Source organism: Equus przewalskii, chromosome 21 (assembly GCF_037783145.1).
Source record: "Equus przewalskii isolate Varuska chromosome 21, EquPr2, whole genome shotgun sequence".
NCBI lineage: Eukaryota > Metazoa > Chordata > Mammalia > Perissodactyla > Equidae > Equus > Equus przewalskii.
In genome coordinates this window covers 24,609,886-24,634,812 of record NC_091851.1, presented here as the reverse complement: position 1 = coordinate 24,634,812, position 24,927 = coordinate 24,609,886, and the positions used below count along the sequence as shown (strand labels likewise).

Sequence of the window (24,927 nt, the reverse complement as noted above, 5' to 3'; positions counted from 1 at the left end):
CAGTGACTGGGTGCCACTGAACGCTGCACCCCACGGGTCTGGCACAAGGCCCGCAGCTGGCAAGAATCAGCAGCTATTTCTCACAGGAGTCCCCGACACTGCCCTGGGCCTGGTTTTGGGAAAAGCTGGATGCCAGAGCTGGATGGTTGGGTCTGCGAGGTCCCCTCACCCAGATCTGTGGTGAGAAGCCCCTGAAGCAGCTGATGAGACCTTAAGAAAGTCCACTCTGGATCTCCCACAGCAAGTAACATCCGGGGCCCCAACCAACTGCAGGCTGAGAAGGTGGAAGCTGGCACAGGCGTTGCCATTAGACTCTTCTTGAGGTGGAAAGAACGAACTTCTGAGAATAGCCAGACCTGACCTCCACATGTCATGAATTGAACCACTCTGGTCAAGTCCCAATTCTAGGTGTGACAGCCCTGACAAGAGGAGCAATAAGGGGTGAGAACAGGGCACGAGCAGCTTCACACAGACAGGACCTCTGCAATGATCTGGTCCTGCCCCTTTGTTTCACAGATGGGAAAATGAGGTCCGGGGAGGGTGGGCAACTTGCCCCAGGGCACCCAGTGAGGGATGGCATTGTCTGTGAACTCAGGTTGGCTTTAATCTTAAGAGGTTTGGGGGTGGGCACCGGAGGGGAGATCCTCTCAGTTCTGCCAATTCGCAGGCAGAATTGAGGATGAACATGCAGAGATCTACTTTTCTGAAGGAGAGGGTCCGTAGTGTTCATGAGATTCTCAGGGGGTATAAGACTACAGAAGAGTAGAGAGGGTGGAAGAGGCCAGGCCAAAGTCACATGGCAAGTCACAGCACACCTGCAAGTACCGCTTGTGTCCTGGATTTGCTGCCCTACACTTCCTCCCCATGGGAAGGGCCGTTTTCTTCAGTGCACCAGTGCGCCAGATGGGCCTGGTCAGTGGGAGCACCATGGTTCCCAACAGGCGGAGGCTCTGTTGTCCTGTTGGCATTGTCCATGGACAGTGACAGAGAAGAACTAGGGACGACCCTGGAGCTACACAAAAACCAACTCACTCTTGAACTGTTCCCAGAAGGTCCCCAAGCAAGGTGAAGGCCACAGATCCACGGCTCCCAGAACCTAAACACATTTCCAGTAAGACACGCTCTGCTCTTTGGTTCAAATTGTTGATATACATCATGCTCGAGTCTTCCAAATGTTTCCAGACTCCACTGGACACCGTGCTGGCCCGGAAAGGGTCAACTCCCAAAGCAAATGAAAGACTGATTGAACACAACGGCAAAGTATGAAAATTAATCGAGATATTTAATAGACAGTGCAAACCATAATTTCATCTGAATATAAATGTATGCACATGTTTCCAATGAGTTATCTATCAGTTATCACAAACAGCAACAAGGACCTTAGAGCTATGTTAGAAAAATGTATAGCTGGAATTTAACTCTAACAATCTCACTTGCTCTCAAGAGAACATCATTCATTTCAAATCAGTATCACAAACTCCAAAAGACCAGGGGAGTGGGAGTGAGGAGTGGGCCAGAGTGGTAAACACAGGGGCCAGTACACAGTTGATGGACAGAAATACAGCTCTCGAGGAAACCCAAATCAGATGATTACAGCTAAGGACAAGGAAAAGCCTATGGCTTTTAAAAAACGACTTTCTGCCAGTACCATACAAGTCTTACAAAGAGATGTACGACAAGTCAACTGACTTAAAAGGACAGAGGCTACATTTTCAGATCATTTCAACTGCAAACGGTCGACCCTTTCCATTGAGGTTCAGCAGTGAAGTTAGCGTAGTCCAGAAGCTCAATGTTGGATTTGCAAATACAGTTTATTTTACAGAAATTCAACATTATAAACAGCAGGCACCTCCCACCCCGCCCGCCCGCCCCCCTCCCCCCTGCCCATACCGCTGGGTGCAGACCATGCTATGCAGAGAGTGAGCAGTGATGCGGCCCTGCTGCTTTGGAGGGAGATTCGAGAGCGATGGAATCTGCCTGCACCACGTCCTGCCTGCCCCGCACACGCACACGCCTGCCCGCTGAGCAGGCCACCAGAGTCTGTCTGGGCCCAGCCCGCGCTGGACCAGTTAAATGGTTCCAGCCCAGTTCTCCAATTCCTTCATGTCGTCGTCTTCCTCTTCCTTCTTCTTGGCTGTGTGAAGAGAGGAAAGGCTATTTAGGAGGCTACTTAGAAAGGCTATTTTGGCTGCGGTGCTCTCAACACATTCCAGCTGGGGGCCAGGGCTGTGCTACATGGTGTCTACAAACAGCCCTGCCCTTGCAGCCAGCTTGCTCTCCAGGCCCCCAGCAGACTGCTCCTCTGTGCCTGAAAGCTGCAACATAAAACTCCAGATAACCAGGCACACTTTCCCCAGCACCTCCCCTCCACTCGCATCAGGACCAGGCAAAAAAGGATTCTATGTTGAGCTCTGTCAGGATTCAGGCAAGGCCTCAGTCCCAGAGCACCCAAGGTCAGGGAGAGCTGGAAGAAGCCCAGCAGAGATCTAATCCTCCCCAGCACCCCCCTCTACCTCAAGCGGCTTGAACCATCTCTATACACCCTCAGGCGGCTTGCTGGACAGCGTTTGGACCTTTGCCCACACCTCACCCAAGGCAGCTGACCCAACTTGAGGGGCCATGTCCCTTGACACATGGGAGAGTGAGGTGACAACAGCCTGGTCACACTGCACTCCCTGTGCTCTCTCTCTCTATGCCAAATCAAGCAGTTCTGTGTGGAATATTTCTACCTGAGGGTGAAATAAACGGGGAGCCTGGGGTGCTGCTGAATACCCACAGTGCACGGGACAGCGCCCCCGCCTCCAGCTCCCCCGCCCGAAGAATGATCTGGCTATGTCAATAGTGCCAAGGTTAAGAAACTGTTACAGAAAGAAACTAAGAAAGGGCAGGTGACATTGTCTCTGGGGCCATCACAACAGATCCCACCTGATTCTCAATCTGTGGCAAACTCAGGATCAAACTGAGGCCAACAACCACCAGATTATCCACCACGTGCTGTCACGGGAGTATCCTGACTCTAGGTAAGTACTCACTGGGTTTTGATGGTAGGCTTATAGAAGGAACATTTGGTAGAGGGACTGTTTCAGGTCCACTGATTTCCAGCAAATTCTTGTCTAGTTCCTCCTGTTCTAGTTCTTCTAATTCGGCCATGAGTTCGTCCTGGTAAAAGGAAACACAAGAATGAGAGAGAAGTCCCTGGGAATCCCAGCCCCTGCAGCTGTACCTCTTACCTGATGGCTCAGAGGACACACGATCCTTCTGAGGTGAGAGGGGAAATGAACTCCAGGTCCACGCCCTGTGACTCTAACACTTCTACTGGTGAACCTAACACACTAGGGAGCAATCACTGATGCCTACATCTGGTGACCTGCCCCAGGCTGTGAGCATCTTGAGAGAAGGGATTGTGTCTTTTCATTCCTATTTATCTCAGAACTGGGCACACTGAGGAACGGTTGCTGAATTGAAATTAACTTGACTAGTCCATCAAACTCCAGTCTGGAAACATGAAGACCCTGGTGCTGGGAGCCAAGGGTCAGAGCTGCAGGCTGTTTTCTCAGCTATACTGTGGGAATCAGAGAGCCCAGGGAATGAGGTGGAGCAGAGAGGGCCTGAGCTCCAGGACACTCACATCTAAGGCAGAATGAAGTACCTTTAACAGGGCCCGTTACTGTATTTTAAAAAGCTAAGAGACTCAAGGTCCTAAGGGCTACAGCAAAAATTGGTAGGTGGCCAAGTTCCAGGTGGATCCCTCAGGGGCCAGGCGTAGATGCTCCTTCCTTGGCTTCACCTTTACCTCACGTCAGAGTTGTCTGAGGGCAAATCCTGTAAACTTCTCCAGGGCATGATCACCTTGGCTGCTCCAGCTCTGAGCCAAGGCCCAGCACAGAAAGGTGTAGGGCAACTACCTGCTGAGACCAACTATTGACCTGAAGCCTGGTGAGGGGTCCCAGCGAAGGTTCCTCTACTCCACCTAAGCTTCTGCCCTCAGAATCCAGAACTAGGGAGGGTTAATACCATGCCCTGTCCATGTCCAAGTCTCTGGAGGGATCTACAATCCACATACTCCCTGCCAGGGCTTTCAACAGCGCATCAAAGGGCAGCCCAGGTGTCATTTGTGAAGCTCATATGACCTGTGTGAAACCACTCACCTCATCAAACTCTTCTCCAAACCCTACAGGTTTTGAAATAGCTGTTGAAATCTCCTCTGCAAGTTCTTGCTGGTCAGCAATGTCCTGCATTAACTCATCAACTTTATCGATGTCCCTTAAATGAAATGGAGAGATGTCGTATCAGATGATCAGTCTGTGTAAAGAGGCTCCGTGAAGTGGGATAAGAAAGCCCGCTCCACGCGATCTGCTTCCCAGCCCCACCCCCTGCAATTACTCCCTGTGAGGAATTACTCTTTTGTCTTTATTGTCTATATTTATTATCATTATAATACAGACAATAAAAATATTGTCCATTTCTATTCTCCCTTTAAAACAGAGAATCACAAAGTCAGGGGGATGAAGCGTCCTTAGACATCACCCAATCCAACACCCTAAGGAAACAGCACTAAGGGAAGTTAGGCGCCACAGTCATGGTCTCTCATGCAGCTGGTGAACATGTCAGATGAGAGACCAGGGGACTTGAACTCCTGGGTCAACAGCTCTTCTTCAAGCTCAGGGGCAACTCTGTACAGGGAGAGGTAAAATCACAAATCATAAAATATAGCCACTTGACAGGCCCTTCTCATCTACTCAAATCCACTTATGGCTCCTCTACTAGGCCCCAAAGGAAAGGCAAACATGCAGAATTATTTTCTATACACTGTCAATTGTATAAACAAATAATTCATCAACATAGTATATACGCATATACTTCAAAGCACGCATAGTATTTACTGAGATGTGCTCTGTGCTAGGCATCTGGGAGAACAGAAATGAAGCAGACAAGGACCTCACTCAGGAAGCTCAGTCCAACGAACATTCACATTCACCCTCAGACAACCCTTCACTTATTTAAAGGCTACTTTTCCTGCAACCCTCCATTTCTAGAGCAGGCATCAGCAAACTTTCCTGTAAAGGGCGAAAGAGTAAATATTTTAGAATTTGGGGGCCATACGATCTCTATCACACACACTCAACCCTGATGTGTAGCACAAAAGTAGCCATAAACAACATGTAAATTAATGGGCACAACTGTGTTTCAATAAAACTTTATTTACAAAAATAGGCAGTAGGCCCATAGGCTGCATTTTGCCAACCCTTATTCTAGAGCATGAGTAAGTACCCAAAAGTAAGCAAAAGGGCTCCAACCACCCCCAAATATATGCTGCCAAGTTCAAGCACTAAGGCAAACACAATGATGTTCCTGGGAGAGGCCCTCATTTGCAGCCTAGTGCTACGCTGGCCTTTAATTACAACTGTAACAAGCTTGGTTATCTAATTTCTTAGGCCACTGTATATGAGAAGCAGCCACATGAAGGAAGGACTGTTAAGGTCCAGAACATTGTCAATATGACAGCCAAAGCCTGGGAGCAAAGGAAGAGGTAGAAAATTCCATCAAAAGCAGACATAAGAACAAAGATCTGAAGCCCTCAGATGTACCACACTTTTCAGGGCCCCTGACAGCATCAGGAAGAAGGCACAGACATTGATTCTAATCCTAATTCTATCCAAGTTCATGCATAACCCAGGGCAAGTCACCTCCCCTCTCTGGGACATGGCTTCCCCACTTAATAACCAGAGTCAGAGGACCTGGGTGAGAGGTCCTATGCTCATCACAATAACCCTCAATTACTCAGAAAATTCTGTTTCATTCCATGACATCTGCTTCTGAAGGCAGCAGGGTACATAATCCATTTTAGAAGGAGTTCCAAAAAAGAATACAAATGAAAACAAACTCAGCTGCTTGACTGGGTAAGTCAAGGGGTCTGCTAGGGCCACGGCCTGGGCTCAAGGCATTCCAGGGCCAGCACTACCCTGCCGCACAGGTGCCCCCTCCAACAGCGGGTGGCCACGTACATGTTGTCGTGGGCAGCCTTCATGGCCTTGGCGGCATAGCCCATGTTCTTGAGCACCTCGGTGTTGGTGTTGGCATTCTCCAGGGCCTCTCGCTGGAACTCGATGGTTGATAGTGTGCCGTCGATCTGTGCCAGCTGCTTCTCATACCTCTTCTTGCGTTTCAGCGCCTGGAGGGCCGCTGCATGGGGGAGAAAACAGGGTTTCAGAGAGCCCAGACACAGGGTATTGGCCTAGAGTTCACGTGAGTCTCCTCCCTAATTGTAATGATGCCCCTCGGTCGTTGCCTCTACTATCAGAGAGGGTTAGTAATCTCTTCTACACAAAGAGCACATTCAATTGTCTAAGAAAACTATACTAAATTCACACACTTGAAAATGCAGCCAAGCACACAAGCAAAAGTTCGCACTCTCTGGAAACGGCCCCCACACAAATCAAAGCATGGAGAGGCGCCCAGACGAAGAATGTGCTTTGAAGTCAAAGTGTCTTGGCTTCAAACGCCAGTTAACAGACTTAGGTGAGCTACTCAGCTTCCCTGACAAGTTCCCTGATTGTGAGGAACAAATGAGAAAATATATGTAAACACCTAGCATACCAGTAAACAGAGTGGACATCCAAAAAAAAGCAGCTCTAATTATTATAAGCAACTTCAAAGTATTATTTTATGCCAAGTAAATTACAAAAGTAATAAATAATGACTATACCAAATACTGGAGTTGGGGTTAAAATGCTATCACACACAGCTGACAACTGTACACTGTTATAATGCTTCTGAAAAGTAACATGACAACACATAGCAACAGCCATAATAATGTTCCTGCCCTCTGACCCAGTCATTTCCTTCTGGAAATGTATTCAACAAAAGCAAAAAGGCCCATGCCTGAAGATGGTCTCTAGCGTTCTCTATCATAGAAAATAACTAAAACTAAAATAAAGATAACTCCCTGCCAGGGATAAAATCTAGAGTCTGACCTTTTGCTCAAGCCAACGTCATCCTGTTTCTCGGCCTCCTGGCATGTTACAGCTGTAGAGATCATCTTGTTTTAAGGTCCAATCAGGGCAAGCAACTTGACCAAGGTGAATCTGTGGCAGAGCACAGGCCAAAAGCACAACTCTGTACTCAAAACCCAGGCTTCCCTCCCCTTACTGTCTTAATTCTCTTCTTTATACTATAAATGATCTTTAGCACATATCTTAGACGGGCATCAAAGCCAGGAAGGAGGCTTAGCACAGACTCAAGCAGAAGGAACGGGCCGAGTCAGGGAAGCTGCCCAGCCCCTGCCTTGGCCTGGACAGCACTAGCCTCACACATATGCACCCATGCACACGTGCTCCCCCATCCCTGAGCTCCAGACCAGAGCGATCTCCTGTAGGCTGTAGGTAAGAGTCAATCACCTCCCCACAAGGGGCTGTGGTTGCTCCGTATGTCACATGAATAGGTCCCATGCTCCTTCCACTCACACTCCCTGTTAGCCTCGGATTCTGTCCTGAAAGCCGTCTTCCAAACGAAAATGGCTTTGGCCTGCATGTAAGCAGTCCTGTTCCTCCAAAGCAGCAGATAAAACCATCAGGAAAAATCCTCCCAGCCAAAGGATAAAGCAGGCAAAAAATCTGAAGAACAATGAAATGTGCCTCATTAAAAGCTGAAAAAACCATTCAATCTGATATCTCCCTTGATTCTGGTGTGAATGGCCAGAATGACCTAGGACTTCAAGAAATCCATCCTGTAGTCACACCCAGGGGTCCCCACGACCCTTAATGAACACCCTCACCTTCTGCAAGCACTACGTCATGCACACTATATAAATACCTCACAACAGCAACCTTTTAAGGAAGAAATGACCACTCTTTTTAGCAGATGAAGGAACTGAGGTTCAGAGAGGTTATGTAACTCAGGTCACCAAGTGGTAAGTGACAGAGAAGGTATTAAGCTAGGTGTGGAACTCCAAAGGCCATACCCCTGCCACTGTAACTGTATGCCTCCACTTAATGAAAAAGACTGGATCCTGCCCTGGAGGAGTCATCCAGTCCACCAGAGAGTGTCAAGGGGACTGTGGGAACACAGAAGAGGGAGTGCAGATCCAACCACGTCATTCCTTTGCTTAAAAACCCTCAACAGGGGGCCGGCCCCATGGCCGAGTGGTTAAGTCCGCACGCTCCGCTGAGGTGGCCCAGGGTTTCACAGGTTCGGATCCTGGGCGTGGACACGGCACTGCTCATCAGGCCATGCTGAGGCAGCGTCACACATGCCACAACTAGAAGGACCCACAACTAAAATATACAACTATGTAATGGGGGGCTTTGGGGAGAAAAAAGAAAAATAAAATCTCCAAAAACCCCAAAAACCTTCAACAGCTTCCTCTGCCTACAAGACAAAGCCTCCACATGGTTTAATGTGGCCTGCAAGGTCCTGGGGGAGGCAAGGGACTGAGATTCTCTCCACAAGGCAGGTTCTGGGAGCCCCAGCACCCACTCTAAATCCCTTTGCCATCGACCATCATGGCAGAGGGAAGATATCCTAGGAGAGTGCTGGTAAGTGCTCAGGGCCTGGAGCTGCTTCCTCCATGACTTCCTTGGTGCTGTGTTGCGTTTCCACAGAAAGTGACCCAGACATACTCTAATCAACAAGTGATTCTCAAGTCTGCTCAGACCAGTGTCCCACAGGTGCCCCCTTCCCAGGTCCTCAGCTGTTGCCACCTCCTATGCCATAGCCCAGCATATAACAACTTGTCCACCAGTTGAGATTCAACAAGGCATTCTGAGTGCCTCCGGTGTGGTAAGCAAGCAAGGTGCCGTGGCAGTCCCATCCACCTCCTCATTTAATCCTCCCACACTCAGTCATGGGCAGAGATCCCAGATCCACGCTAACAAGGAGACGGGGGATCAGAAAGGTGAAGCGGCTCACCCAAGTCACTGTGCCGTTATGCGGGGAGGGGAGAGCTAAACCACTGGCCTGTGGAAACCCCAGGCCTCTGCTCTTCCCACTGCAGGCTCAGAATGATGTCAAGTGACACTGGGACAGTTCTCAAGAACCAATACTGAGATGACATGCTGTCTTGCTTTTCAGTCTCCTGAGTGTAGTGCAAGTCTTGATTTTCTACAGTCAGTCACATTCTGATTTTTAAATCAAATTTCTATTTCCTTATTAACACCTTAGATTGAGAACTGCTTTAACTTTCTTCCTAATACATTTTTAATTGGCAGTGACTCCTTGCATGCAAATCCTACAAATTCTCAGACCTCTATCCTAATTCGAAAATCCCCCAAGCAATAAATGATCTGTAAGCACACACCCAAACATACCAGGGAGGCATGCAAGAGTCCTCCATGAATGAAATAATGTTTGTATTATTCATCTTTGCAGACCAACATCCAGCACAATGACTAGTACACAGTAAGTGCTGAATCTCCAATTTCATTTGTTTTTTAAGTTTTTCATATATTCTGTGCAGGGTTCCTCACATGGGGTACACTCATAGTTTATCTCCTGTGTACCTGTGACTCAAAGGAGAAATGATAATGTCTCGTTGAAACACCAACCAGAACAATCATTTGGTAGGATCTTTTCCCTGCATTCCTCCTGGCCCATAAAAGAGAAACTTCTGTAAGCACCTGCCCTTCCCTCCATCCTCACATAAGGTGTGCCCTCTCTGAGACTAGAAAAAGGTCCTGAGCAAACAACCTGGCCCTCCAGGGCTCCCCCTCCTGCCTGCAGGGCTCACAGTCTCTTGCTCTCCACGCAGTGAACTCTGCAGGATGGTGTCTGGCAGGGACACTTGAGTTGTTTACCCCAATCTAACTCCTGTGCGTGTTTCTCAACTAATTGAGAACTCAGAGAGGAGGGGTACACAATTAATCTCCTCGTTCCATACACACTTCATAAGTAAAGTACCCTTGAAATTAGACATGGGGTCAGCATTCGGGTTGCAAGAATATATGTAAACATAAATATTCACAGCGCTTGAACCACTCTGTATCTTACAAATGCGTCACACTGTGGTGAAGTATAACTTAGGGCAAACTAAATGAGAAAAATGCCACTCCTCCTGCATACTGTTACACTTACAGTAAAACATCCTCCATCCAAACCTTATTTCTGACCACAGAAATTTGCTTCCATATGTAGCCAAAGTCCAAAGGGCCAAGCCCAATGTTTTTACATAAATACATGCTGGCTATTAGTGCCTTATACTTCCCCAAATTCCTGATGGTTGGATTAAAAAAGCAGATACTAGATTCTCATCACAAGAAAAAAAACTGTTACTATGCAAGGTGATGGATGTTAATAAACTTATTGTGGTAATCATTTCATAACATATACCTATATCAAGTCATTATGCTATACATCTAAAACTAATACAATGTTATATGTCAATCATATCTCAATAAAACTTGGGAAAAAATGAGTTAAAGAAGAGAAACAAGTACTGGGTTAACAAAGAGTTCATCTAAACCAAATATTCAAAGAAGGGGGTGGTCCAAAGAAATCTCTTTTCTGCCAAAGAACCCTAGTGTCATTCATGAGCACAATGGCTTTGACAAGTGAAATCTAACCCAGGCCAATAGAAGTTTAAGAGGTTGCTTTTGGATGGGAAAAAAATAGTCCTTGGAATCTCCATATTTAATTACGCCTTTTCTGGTTGCAAGAGAGTAATTACAGCAGCAATTACAGAATCTAATAACCAGCTTTATTGGCTCTGAAAGCTGAAGCAAAAACAACTCCAACCATGTTGAAATAAACATTGGTCTCTAGACAGTTGCTTCATTAGACACTCTGAACAGCTATTTGGAGGAAAAATACAGAACAGATACCCTAGGAAGCAGAAAGACCAGTATAAAAGATGTTCACCCAGGACCAGAAGGAAACTCCTGCAACGCATCTGTTAGCGACTGCACAGAAATCATTTTCAGAGAACCCATCAGTTCAATACAACCAGATAGGACAGTCCCTTCTCCTAGGCAAAGGCAGACTTGACTTCTCTTGGAAGAGTTGCTGAGGAGGGTAAGTTTGACTGCCCTAATCTGGGGATATTCAGCTTAGAGGCAATTAGCCCAGGGCATCTCAACGAACAGTAAAAACAAGTCAAAACTCTACACTCCTTACCCATATAGAGAGATTCAGGCAATGGGGGGAAGGAAGTCCCACTAATATCCTCTCACTAAATGAATGACGGTGTCCACAGTTCTTTCAAAGACCCAAGATTCTACATCTGAATTCAACCAGAAAGCACAAGGGTTGGGAGAGAAGGAGGACAGTCCTGCTTCTTCACCACTCTCAGCACAAACCACACAGCAAACACACACCCACTCCAGAGGGCACTTACACAGCAGCCTGGTCACGGCAGGGGTACTGGCAGGCAGGGAGCCCAGTGAAGTTGAGGGAGCCCTGCTTTGCCTGCCTCCAGCAATCATTCAGATGCTCCTTGCTCATTATACCCATGAGTAAACCTCAGATGATAAGGGTACGATCAGCCAAGAAAACCACATGCGACCCTCAAGCCACTAGTCACTTTGCTGGCCTCACCTGTCATCTGCCCTGTGTATATTGGCAAGAAAAAATTCTACGTCAAAAGAACATTACCCACCAATGTCAAAGAAACCCATCTTCTTGCAGGGACAGTTATTAGTAAGCAACCCTGCATCACATGGCATCAGATACCTCACCAAATCTTGACCAAATAAGAGTTACAATACGGGCATGAAAAGCAGAGGAGGCCTGAAGGACCCTTGGAGATACTGAAGTCAACCCATCTCATTAGATAACTGAGAAAAAATGATGCGCACAAAAAGTGACACAGCTTGCCAGGATCCTGCAGCGAGTTAGAGGAAGAATCAGGACTAGAACCCAGGTCTCCAGCCCAGGGCTTTTTCCATCTCAGCTCTGTTATCTCCAAATTAAGTTGCTATAAATAAACCAGCAGTTCTCCTGCCGTAAGGAAAACAGTCTCCTAACGCTCCTTCTTCCAATTTCCAAACTCTGCCCTTTGCAACCTCCATTTAAAACCTCATGCTGACACATGAAAGAACTGGAAAGCTACCTGATATGCTCTCCTAAGTCCCCAGTTAGAAGAAAAAGAAAAAAGGAAGGAAAAGAGGTGCTAGTCTGCCTGGTTCCCGAGTATTTTCCCCAAGTGGGTGCTACTGATCCGGCCCCCAGTTTCAGAAGATAGAGCAGGGCTGAGCTCTCATTTCTCTACCCTGTATAAAGGCGGCGGAACAGCATGGATCTACAGGACCCACAGAAAGGTCTCAGAAACCAAACTGCACTGCTAAGCCCAGACAGAGGCTGTTTTGTGTCCATCTTTGCTCAGTGTTCCAGGCTCACCTGTGGAAAAGAGGGCCTCATCCTGCAAAAGCCTTGGAAGGCTGATCCTGACACCACTGCGCTTATTCCCACACAGCTGGAAAGTTCAGGCTAGAGGTGCAGACAGCATTTTTCAGAGCAGCCTCCTTCTCTGTGATGTATCTGCCTGTTCCCCTAGTTTGCTCTCCATGGCCTAGAGCTAATGCGCTCCATTTAGAGATGGTAAATAAGTACTTGTGTATGACCAGGAAAGCAGAGTCTGAAACCCTGCGGACTTCATCAGCAAACACAAGGGGAGTACAGGACTTGCTGCAAGGGAAAACTCTAGCAAGAAAGAAAGAAGCCCCTTACCTGTTTAAAAGGGACACAGATGAAAGAAATAAGCCCCCCAATTAACAATCTAACAGAATATCAAACTGCTCCAAAATCATTTAAATAGCACAAAGTATGTTCTGTAAAAGGCAGTGAAGGCAAGACAAGACACCATCAAACAAGCTCAGATTTCAAAATGCTGGGTTACTAACAATGGTCATTTAGGGAGTGGAGTGGTCCAGCTGCAAGTTTCACCTCCACTATCAAGTAAACTCTATGCAAATTACTTCCCCTCACGAATCCCCAGATAATAACAATACTCCCCTCACAGAGCTTTCAGAGGATTCAAATGAGATATGTATGTGAAGCACCTGGAATGGGGCCGGTCATGCAGATGTGCTCAGTAAATGCTGGTCACTGGTATTATTAGCTGCAAGACTTCTCAGAGCCCATTTTAATAGAAAGAGAACCACCACCACTGCCAAAAAAAACCAATATGGGGAAAAACTAATTTAAAAGCACCTTGATTATTTAGCCAACTCGAGCCTTTGGACCTCTTCCTTGATGCATTACCAGCACTAGGGCACAGAGAAGAGCATGAGGTTTGGCCTCAGAATCCTGGCCCTGACACTGACCTGGGGTAAGTTATTTTACCTCTTCATCAAATGGAAAATGGGGAATGACATCACTACCCCAAGGGCAGATGAGAAAGATAATCTCTTTGAAAATACTAGAAAAATGCGAGCATTCTCTCCAGCTTGCCCATTTCTTTTCCCCTTCTGTCTCTCTCTCCTTGCCTGTGTCTGACTTTCTCTCTGGGGATCTCCGTATCTTCCTGTCTCTGTCCTGTGTGTCTCCCTAAGAAAGAGTATACCCCTGTGCCACAGTGGAGAAAAATATAATATGTCACAGCAGCTAACATTTATGAGGGGCTTCCTGGGTGCCAGGCACCGTGACTGGTGCTTTACACGCCCACCAGCTCCTCCCAACAACCCTAGGAGGTAGGCACTGTTATTGCCCCATTTGACTCATCAGAACATGAGGCTCAAAGAGCATATTTCCTGCCCAAGTCACACGGTTCAGCAGTGGCAGGCTCGGGATCAATGCTAGGCTGCCTATCTGCAAATGCCCTGCACCCAGCAGACAGCTGGCCTGCTCCTCTGCCGAGCCCAGGGGTCTGACTGTCCCGTGCTTTCCCCAGCCAACAGACTCCACAAGCGCACAGTCTGGCACCAAGGGCATCTGGAGGCAGTGAGTCTGTCCAGAAACTCTCCACTAACTGGTAATCCACGAGGGTAGGCAGTAAAAGCCTCCGACTGGAAAAAAAATTTTTTTCTAGTGGATTTTAAATTGGCTAAAAGTACACGTGATGAAACTGAACCATTTTATCAGCTCCTCTGCATTTAGGTTGACAATTCAACATAGTTGGGGAGTTTGTAGTAAGTTTTTTCCCCTGTTTTAAAGAATAAATGTCTTCTTCCCTCATGCTGCCCTATGCCTTCCCCAGACCACAAGCTCCTCAAGGGTGAACCCACGTCTTTGCACCCCTGACAGCACTGAGAGAGGAAGGGAAGGCGTGCTCCGGAATGCCCAACTTCCCCCTGCTATTTCTTCTGTGCCCTCTGTCCTCTTACCCCATAATGGCCTCTGGATCTTTTCCCAAGATCTGAAATGACCTTCCCTCTATATTCAAGAAGACCCGGGGACGGCGGCTACAACTTGGTAAAGTATCTCAAACTTCTGTCACTTGCCCACTTGTTTTTTCTGTGTTAACCCCCACTGAGATGCCTAGAACTTTAAAACAAAGGGTCCAGGGGAATGTTTAGGACACAGTGAGCCTGGGACCTCCCCTGTGACTACATCTGGAAGGAGGTAGCAGAGACCAAGAGCAAGCAGCAGATTGTTCCAAAGTGGGCCAGTGGGAGTGGCCTGGGCCATAAGGAGGAAGAGAAAATGGCAAAGGGGAGTCAGGCTCACCTCGCCTATGTGGCTGCCTCCTCCTCTTCCCAAAGGGGCAGCTGATGGCTTCCCATGGCTCTACTGTCGTTGGGTTTAATTCAGGCAGGAAGAGGTGGTGTTTCATTCCCAGACACAGCAGGCAGCCAGAGAGTAGCTCTCAGTGATAAGGGTAACCCAGGGCAAGGATGGGGGAAGTAAGATCCCAGGAAGGACAGTAGCCTACCACTGGTTACTGAGGGCCACAATCAGACAGCCCATACCCTGGGGCCCAAGGCCAAGGTTCTTTCCTGTATGCCAGCCAGGTCACAGAATTTCATTTAAACAGCTATCAGAGGCTAAAACTGAACACTTGTATAGCCCACAGATATGTCACAGCTGTCCCATGTCTTAATATGTAAATTTGAATGTTACATGTTTCACACAAAAATCCAGTTTTGGCTTCCTTTTGAAAATGCAGATTATCTGGCAACACTAAGCCCACACTGCTGTCTGGCAACAATTCAATAGAGCTAAGCAGCAGCCATCCTTTTAGAAGGGGCACGTACTCTCCAGCACCCACCAGTGCCCACATTGTGTGCCTGGCCATGTTACTCACTTACCTGTCCTGACCGCCCCTTAGCACCTGACGTTAACCTTAGATCTGGAGGAAACCATTAGGAGTTACCTGGGACAATCCCTTGCCTTCAGGCAGTTAAAGTCATACCCACTTTAAAGACACAACTGAAGCTACAAAGGTTCAGCAACTTGCTCAAGGTCACAAAGTTAAAGGCAATGGCCAAGGAAGCATCCAAGCCAGGTGCCCTGCCCCGTGGGAAAGTGCCCCTTCCACTACTCTGGGGGAGATTTGTGTCTAGACAGAAGGACCCGTGCAACTTGGGTCCCATGGTCCTGGATTTGCCTTCTAGACCTAATTCTGCCACAACCAAATCATGTCACTGAGCAAGGTCCCTCCCATAAGGCCTCGGACTCCTCATCAAGGACATGAGAAGGGTGAATCAGATGCTCTCTTTACGGTCTTCCTCCAGCTCCAACAATATATGAACCTCTATAGTTCTGAGATTTCCAGATTGAAACAAACACAAAAGACTTTCTGACTGACCCTGTGTGATCTTGAAAATGTAATTAATATCAATACACTCCATTTCCTGAGTATTTCACATAATCGAGTTTTTCCTGTCCAATGAAATGAGCAGTATATCTTTTATCTTAACTGGTTTCACAAACTGAGTTAGGAAAATCAGACTCCTGGCCTCTGAACTCAGCTGCTCCAGCTGGGCAGAGGATGTCAGCACTCAGATTCAACGCTAGCCACCAACATCATTCACAAATGTTATTCAAGGAGAAGAGGTAGTTACAGTTAAAATGTGAACCCAGATGCCCTCACCTTGTCTCTCGCCTCACTGCTGACCTCTTCTCTCTGAAATTCCCCTCCCATCAGCCTTAGGGGATGCCCTAGCCTGGCTCCCCAGTCCCCGCACCCACCTCTTGAGCTTTTTTCTACATCCTTTCCCTCCTCTTCTCAATTCCTAATGGTTGGACTGAGCTCAAACTTTGACCCTGGGTTCTTCTCTCACATACGAACCTGAGCTAACACCTGTTCAGAGCACTGTATTTTATTCCTTCATTTAATCCTCACAATAAATCTTATTAGCCCATTTATAGATGAAGAGGTTTGAGGCTAGAGAGATTAAGTAACTTGCTAACCTCTCAAAGTTTGTGAACAACTAGCAGAGTCAGGATTCAAATCCACAGTCCTCCTGCTTCTAGCCAAGATAAAATGGTAGGGACCTGATTCACCCACCCACTTAAGAGAAATGAAACAATAGTTTTCAAGACATTGGACATCAGGCAAAAAAGGACAGCGATCCCTGAGATCTGGGAAATAAACAAGATGAGCCCTATAACAGCCCCAGTTTATTGCTTTGCGAGTTTCCAGGCCTCAGTGCAAGGAGAGAAAACCCAGGCAGAGGCTGGCAGACTTCCTGAGTTGACAAGATAGAGCGGAGAGTCTGGGGAGACCAGAGCAGCTAGAGCTCACAGGAGAGAGGGAGAGAGTACCAGAGAGGAGAGAGCTGCAGAGGGTCCCTCTCTAGTATTCAGTAGAATACCGATCGGGGCATGTGTGTGAGGAAACTACCTGAGGCCAGAGAAAGAACCACTTGAAAGGATTAGAGAGAACAGTACCGGGTGCTCACATGACGCTGGTTATAGTGGCTGTTCTCAGCCATACTGGAAAACCTCATAATTTAGGGGGCTTTGGGTGGAGTATCAGAAGGGTCTTGTCTCAACAGTAGGGAGTAACCAGCCCTATACCAGATAAACACTATTCTGGGCCCACCTAACAAACCTTAAAAGCAAGACCCAAAAGGTCAAACTGTTACCAAGGAAATTAACTACGCTTAAACAAAACTTAAGAATATTTATAGGAATACAGAAATATCCAATACCCAACAAAGTAAAATTTACAACATTTGACAGCCAATCAAAAGTTATCACGCAAAGGGCCAGCCTGGCGGCACAGCAGTTAAGTTCGCACATTCCACTTTGGTGGCCCACGATTCATCAGCTCGGATCCCGGGTGCAGACCTACACACTGCTTATCAAGCCATGCTGTGGCAGGCATCCCACATAAAATAGAGGAAGATCAGCAGCAGATGTTAGCTCAGGGCTAATCTTCCTCAAAAAGTAAACAAATAAATAAAAATATATTTTTTTTAAAGTTACCATGCAAAGAAGTGGGTGAATACCATGGAAATGTGAAGAAAAATCAATCAATAGCAATTAACCCAGAACTAATACAGACGTCAGACTTAGCAAAGACTAAAGTTAAGCAGACAGGTGGAAGATATTTTTTAACAAGATCTGAAATGAGCTCCTACACATTAAAATTATTGGATGGGATTAACATCAGATTAGACTTTGTAGAAGAAAAGATTCGTAAACTTGAAGACATAGCATAGAAACGATCTAAAATGAAACAGAGAAAAAAGAATTTTAAAAATGAACACAGCCTCAGAAAGCTGTGGGATAACTCCAAGCAGCCTATGTAAGTGTAATTGGAGTCCCCAAAGAAGAGAGGGAGATGAAAAAATATTTCAAGAAACAATGGCCCCAAATTTTCCAATTTGATAAAAACTATAAACCCAAAGATTCAAGAAGCTCAATGAACCCTAGGCATAAGAAATATGAAGAAAACTATACTAAAGCACATTATAATAAAATTGCTCAAAACCAGTGATAAAAAGAAAATCTTAAAAGCAGCCAAAGAAAAAAAATACACATTACATACAGAGCAACAGAAGAATGATAGAGATTTCTCATAGGAAATAATACTAACAAGAAGGCAGTGGGGCACTATTTTTAAAGTACCAAAGGAAAAAAATTGTCAACCTAGAATTTTAAACCCAGTGAAATCTTTTAAAAACAAAGGCAAAATAAAGACTTTGTCAGACAGAGAAAAGCTGAAAGAATTCATCACCAGCAGACCCACAATACAGAATCTTTTTTTTTTTTAAGATTTTTTTGTTTTATTTTTATTTATTTATTTTTTTGAGGAAGATTAGCCCTGAGCTAACATCTGCCATCAATTCTCCTCTTTTTTACCAAGGAAGACTGGCCCTGAGCTAACATCCGTGTCCTTCTTTCTCTACTTTATATGTGGGACGCCTGCCATAGCATGGCTTGCCAAGCGGTGCCATTTCCGTACCCGGGATCCAAACCAGTGAACCCCAGGCCGCCGAAGTGGAATGTGTGCACTTAACCACGGCACCACCGGGCCGGCCCCAAAACAGAATATCTTAAAGGAAGTCCTTCAGGCAGAAGGCAAATGATACCAGATGAAAATACAGCTCTACACAGAGGTATGAGGAGCACCAGAAAGGATAAATATATGGGTAAACATATAAGGCTTTTTAACTATTTAAGTATCTTTAAACAAAAAAAAAAATAATGCAGTGTAGAGTTTTTAAAATATGTAAAAGTAAAACATATGACAATAATAGCACATAAGCCAGGAAGGAGAAATGAGTGTGCTATTGTAAGGTTGGATTTCAAGGACTGAACTAAGGCCACAGCAGAGGGCTGGCCAGGAGAGGATGAACCTGAGACACACCAGGAGGGAAGACTCCACGGGCCTACAAACCTGTTTGAATGTGCAGGGGAAGGAAATGGAGAGGGAGTCAGGAATGACTTTCAGGTTCCTGGCCAGAACAAGTGGGTGGTTGGGATGCCATTTCTCAGAGAGATGAGTGACTTAGGGGAGAGGAGTTGGGGCAGGAAGGGGGGAACCATTCTCATCAGGTCCTTCTATGGAGCTGTGGACTTCAAAATTCAAATTGTAGCTGAAATTTGAATTAACATTCTCTAAATCCATATGATGAAGATTGAGAAGTTCAGGGACTTCTGAGTGGGTCAAATCTAAATAATTTCTTACAAAACTCTAAAGAGCACAGGATTCAAGGGTAACCAAATTGCTACCATTTATGCATGTGCATATCAGGAGAATATATAGGCATATGTTTGTAATTTACAGAGATTATCTCGGGACCTTGGAACTGATTGCCTCTGGGAGGGACATTGAGTGGCTGGGGCAGGGAAGGCACTTTGCAAATTATGTACCATTTACATGATACCTAATCAAAACAAACAAAAAAGTAACTTAAATAAAATAGCCAATTTCTTCCCTATCCCCAGATATGAAAAGGCATATATATTTCAAACAGCAAACATTTACTAAGAACAACTTAACTATGCCTGGCCCCGAAGCTGTAGTCTGGTCCCCCCAGTGGAGTAAAGGAATGGACTGCACTGCCCCCACCCCACCTGCCAGGTCCCAGGCTGGATGCTCTGAGCCAGGCTTACTCGGGGTGACCAGGTTCTTGGCTGGAAGAGAGGGGAAACAGAGCTTGCCCTTGGTTTCCGTTCCCAGGCTGGGATGAAATGTTTCTTTTCCAATTGGCTTTTCTTCCTCTGCTTCCAGCTGAATCCACGCCAACAAGAGCCCCCTTCTGCCTGAGCAAGCAGGAGAGCACCCTGGCAACTGAGATGACAACAGAGATCTGGGGGCTGGGGTCATTTGTGGGAAAGTGAGGAAGGGGGAAATGCCAGCAGAAAAACACTTTCCAGTGTTTTTCCAAAGCAAGAGGGAAAACCAAACCAGCCTTTTCTCTTTTTCAAATCATAGAGACATGATGTGGGGGTTGTAGAGACAAATCACCCTCCTTGCTCAAATGGCAGCAAGTGAAGGAAGGCAAGAGGAAACACAGGAAGCTGGTGCCTTTCTGAGAAAAAATAGTCTTGCTTTGATCCACAAAAAAATGGGGGCACAGAACCACAGAGTCCTGGAACTTTAATGCATATCTCCATTTTCCCACTGCCTGTAATTTTACAAGAATGAGAACTCCTGGAGGGAAGAACTGTCTCTCTCCATGTCCGTACCCTTGGTACGTAGTAGGTGCTCAGAGGGATGGTTGGCTGGACAACTGTACTAGTGGAGAATAAATCTAACCTTGTTTGTACAGGGGAGGAAACTAATGCCCAGAGAAGTACCAGCTCAGAGTAGGTGTTCAGTAAGCACCTGGTGGAGGGGTGGGCCTAGGACCAGAACCCAGGTCTCAGTCCTTCTCCTGCTGGGGCTGGTAAACAATGGATGAGCAGGAGCAGTGAGCTCTACCAGAGAGGAGGAGAAAAGCACAGGAGCAATTGTTTTCCTAAGGACCAACCCCCTCAGAACCCAAGCCTCAGCAAAGAGACCCTGCCTCCCTGGCCAGAGGGTGGAGTAGTAGGCTTGTGATCCAAGCTGGGCCACAGAACAGGCTCCTCCTTGATTACGGTGATTGGTCTAGTCATGAGCACATGATCCAAGCAGCCAATCAGATTCCTTCTCCGGGATTTTTCTAACAATGCTAGGACAGAAATGGGGATAGAGGTACACAGACACTCCTTCCTCCCCAGGATCCAAAGCTATAATTCAGAGCAGCCTGTAATCATGGCCCAGACTCAGGGGAAGTCCGTAAGAATGAGTCACCATGCAGAAAGAGAGACCAGCTCCACCCTGCCATTTCCCACAGTCATGTGAGTCAATAAATCCCTTTCTGCAGAGTAAGATGGTATGAGCTGGCATTCCGTCACCTGCAACTAAAAACAAACTGGCCGACGCAAGAAATGAGGCAGGACAGAAAAATAGCAGGAGAGAGAAGCTGGAGCAAGGCTTCTCAACCTGGGCTCCGTGGATCCCCAACACAACATGGGAAATTTCACACGTACTGTACATGCAGTTGTCTGAGGAAACAGCACTTACCGGATTTGCACAAGGGAATGATCCGCCAAAGAACTAAAAATGAGAGAGCTAGAGAAAAAGGAGACTGACAGTCCCAAAGCCAGGGCCTCCTGATGAGGATCTCAGGAGTTCTTGACTGGTCCACCAAGTTCTGCAGGTCTACCTCCTCACTACTTCCATCTCCCAACTCTGCTGCCTCAGCTTCCTCCATGTCTTTACCACTGCAGCAGCCTCTGCACAGATCCTCCTGCCTCCAGGAAGATAACAACAGAATTGATATTTTTCTTCTAGCTACTCTCTGCCTTCACCAACTTTTGTGCTGGCCTATTTACCCCAAGTTCTGAGTAGGGTGACCATACATCCTGGTTTTCCTGGGACCGTCCCAGTTGATATCTGCTATACCAGAGTAATTATTCATGGCACCCCCTTTCACTCTCGTAAGTGTCCTGATTTGGATGATATATGGTCACCCTGCATCCCAGGAATCAGATGGAACCTCCCTCTTCCCTTTCAACCCAGTCATGGATCCTGTCCCATGGTGGGGAGATGCAAAAAGCGAAGGTTCTGGGATCTCAGAGCAAAAGGAGAGCAGAGCAAAAAGGCATCTCAAGAGAGCAGGGGCATTTCTTCCCCTACATGCACCCTGCTAGTCCACCTAGGTCAGAGGGATAAAGTGGGAGATTGGCTAAAGTCCTATTTATACACACACACACTCCTTCCCACCTTTGGGGGAACTTGCCTCTTATTTCTACACTCACCCTCCCTGACCGAAGAACTAGGTGGTTGGCAATTCTCACTTCCTCTTCCATAGCCATCTGCCACACCTCTCAAACCTGGCAAACCTGGATCAAGGCTGGAACGTGGAAGGCAGCTTCAGCCTCTCCCTCCTTAGGGGCTGGAAAGCCTTTCTGCCCACAGATCACCAGCCTAAGCCACAGCTACTAGCTCTTTGGCATACAGAGGGAAGGCCGCTCCCAGCAGCTGGAGAAATCAAGACCCAAGAGCAAGAGACTGTGTCCAGGTTAGGGCCCTGTGTGGGGTCAGCTGGGTGTGTGTTCCTGGGAGCAAGAGGACTGTGCCAATACTTGCTCATAAAGTTGTGGGTTGGGCTTTGTGGGGACTGGAATGGCCACCCCAAGATATGTCTCTTTGGCATGAGGACTATTTGAGGCTGGTTTCTTTGCAGACAGGAAAGCAACTAAAAAGCAGAACTAAATCTCTATCTGTAAAGGTGCCTTCCTCTCTACCAGGAAGAAGAAAGGAGATGACCTTCTCTCTAGAAACTCTTAATCAATGCCAAAGGCAAGGACTTAAATCTGCATTTTATTGTGCTAGTCTGGTAACCTCCTGTAACTGACTTCCCTCCCCCTCCCAAGGACTTTTCAAGGACTCCTGGGCTTGCGGAAAATGTTTTAGAGGTGCTTCAAACAACCAAATATTTTCTAGCAAGACAGAAGGATTTAAACTGCCCAAAGACCTGTCATGATTGCTTTTCCACATAAGAGTTTATCTGAACCACATGTGGTCTTCAAAACTATCTCAGTGGACTAAAACCCCAACAACAGCCTGAGATCCTCACAGCTTCGGAAGAGAGCTCTAATGAGACTTTTATCCTTGCCAGTCCTCGCTCCGTTTATGAAATCACAAGCCTACCTCACAGAGTCAATGAGAGAAGAAATAAGGAATCTGTTCCTGACTTCAACTTCCTAGGAACAAAAGAAACTGATGGTAGCTCTCTATTTCTGTTCCTTGCAAAACTTTTGAGCAGACAAACAATGGCTAGGAAGACCTCTCCCTTATCCACCCCTCCAAAACCTTTCACTGTTTTGTGATTCAGGTCAAATCTCATTGTAATTAATCTCCTGGGACTAGGCAAATTCTAATGCAGGAATGAAATTAATTTTTATCAACAACTGCTTGAAACAACTGGGCCACAGTCAGGTAACCATGAGGGAGAGTCAGGCAGCCCTGGGTCCATATTCTGGCCCTATCATTTACAATCTGGGTGATCTTGGGTGAGCCTTGAGCTTTAATTTCCTCATTTATAAAATGGTGATAAGACAATAAAATAATCCTGGCATGAACTACAATCCCTATCATCTAAGAAAGGCTCAGCAAACAGCAGGTGAATCAGAATCTATACGAAAAAAAAAATCCCATTTCAGAAAGTACCATAATAGTCATCCCTAAGAGGGTAGTCCCAAGACTTATTAATTGGGTACCTTGGGCAAGTCACTTAACCTCTCTGAGGCTCAGTGTCCATATGGGTAGAATGAGGATAACAACATCAGTATCTCACTGGACCACTGCGAGGGTCAAGGCAGCACACACAAGGCACTTGTGTAGGCACGATACCTGGTAGTAGGCGCTCAATAAATCTTCATTCCCTTCCCCGCACGATACCTGGTAGTAGGCGCTCAATAAATCTTCATTCCCTTCCCCTTCGATATGGCAGGAGTGGAAGCTGAGGCTTAGAAAGTTAAGTAACGTCCCCAAGACTGCATGCAGTTAGTAAGTGATAGAGCCTGAATTCAAACCCAGTTTGCCTGACTCCAGAGCCCTTATTATAATTACTCCCATTTTACAGATGAAGACACAGGCTCAGAGAGACCAAATAACTAATCTTAAAGGCAAACACCAAATTTTTTTGTTTGTTTTCTTTTTCTCCCCAAAGCCCCCCGGTACACAGTTGTATATTCTTAGTTGTGGCATGTGGGAGGGACACTGCCTCAGCGTGGTTCGATGAGCAGTGCCATGTCCGCCCCCAGGATTCGAACCAACGAAACACTGGGCCGCCTGCAGCAGAGCGCGCAAACTTAACCACTCGGCCACAGGGCCAGCCCCTGCAAACACAAAATTTAAGCACCCATCTGCGCAATGATTAATATTGGCCAAAAAAATCCAATGAATAAAAACAGATCATGCACAACAATGAGAATGTTATTAATGCCACGAAATGGTACACTTAAAAACGGTTAAAATGATAAATTTCATGTTATATATATTTTGCCATACACAAAAAAACCAAGATTGGTTCATGAGTTTGCTATCTGGTCTTCCCTGCCGAACACTGTAGCTTATAACCATATATGTGAGAATAATAAAATCAGAGGACTAACTCCAAACTGCACAGAATAACCAGAAACCAAAACACTGAGGGGAAAATCATTTCTATTCCCTTGAACAATACACAACAGTGCTAGATTATAATCTGATTGTTTAGAAAAGAATGTAAAGAAAGGACTGTCAGAAAGCAGGATTCCTACCAAGCAAAGCAATACCTCAAGGGTCCCCCAGCAGTCAATTAGAAAACAAAAAGATAAGGAGGATAAATGCTGAAGATTCTCCAGGCAATTAAAATCCTTAATCCTGGCCACAGTAGCCCCCACACCCCTCTGCTGTGGGGCTCCCAGGGCTCTCCCCTCAGATGACTGACAGCCTCAGAGTCTTCCCTTCTCGCTACTCTCACCTTCCCGACTCCCTCGGCACTTTGGTTTTCCTGGCTCTAAACGTTGAGAGGAATCATCCAATGCTCCTGCCCTCCATTCACCTTCCGCCTCATCACCACCCTCTCCCAACCAAGCTTCCTTCCAAATCCTGCTGAGCACTCCTCCAAAACATCTTTGTACCCCACCAGCCATGAGACCCGGCTCTGATTCTAGCTCTCATCAAATCAAAGTCTGAGTTTCCTCACCTGTAAAATGGGGATGGGGAACAGACCCAGAAGATCAGTTTCTTAGGTTTCCAAGACACAGTAACTCATCAGAATCTGAACAAGGTCAGTTAGGCTGAGCCATTCACCCTTCCTTCTTTCCTATCTACTGTCTACACATGTCCCAAGATATAGCTCTGTAAAGTTCAGATGTCCGAGGGTGTTACGTCTTCACGCTGACCCTGTCTCAGGCACTGGTCTTCACCACCTCGGGAGACTGTTTCTTTAAAGAAAGGAAGTAGGCCTTGTGTCTACTTTGGACATGGCCGTCTCCCCTCCTTATCAATTATAGACCCGTATGCCTTTATTAGCAATTAAAACAAAACAAAACAAAAACATGTTTTTCACACATGAAAAAAGA

The 24,927-nt window shown here is 46.4% G+C and overlaps 1 protein-coding gene across 1 annotated transcript in view; it reads right to left on the bottom strand.

Moving 5' to 3' along the window:
- Positions 1–1,263: 1,263 nt before the first annotated feature.
- Positions 1,264–24,927, bottom strand: part of CHMP4B (charged multivesicular body protein 4B) — a 40,976-nt gene continuing 17,312 nt past the window's right edge. The window contains exons 2-5 of the mRNA XM_008506921.2: positions 6,006–6,183; positions 4,149–4,263; positions 3,033–3,159; positions 1,264–2,134 (exon numbers count right to left, since the gene is read on the bottom strand). Coding sequence (XP_008505143.2) covers positions 2,070–2,134; positions 3,033–3,159; positions 4,149–4,263; positions 6,006–6,183 — 485 coding nt within the window. The 3' untranslated portion in view covers positions 1,264–2,069. The remainder of the gene's footprint in view (positions 2,135–3,032; positions 3,160–4,148; positions 4,264–6,005; positions 6,184–24,927) is intronic.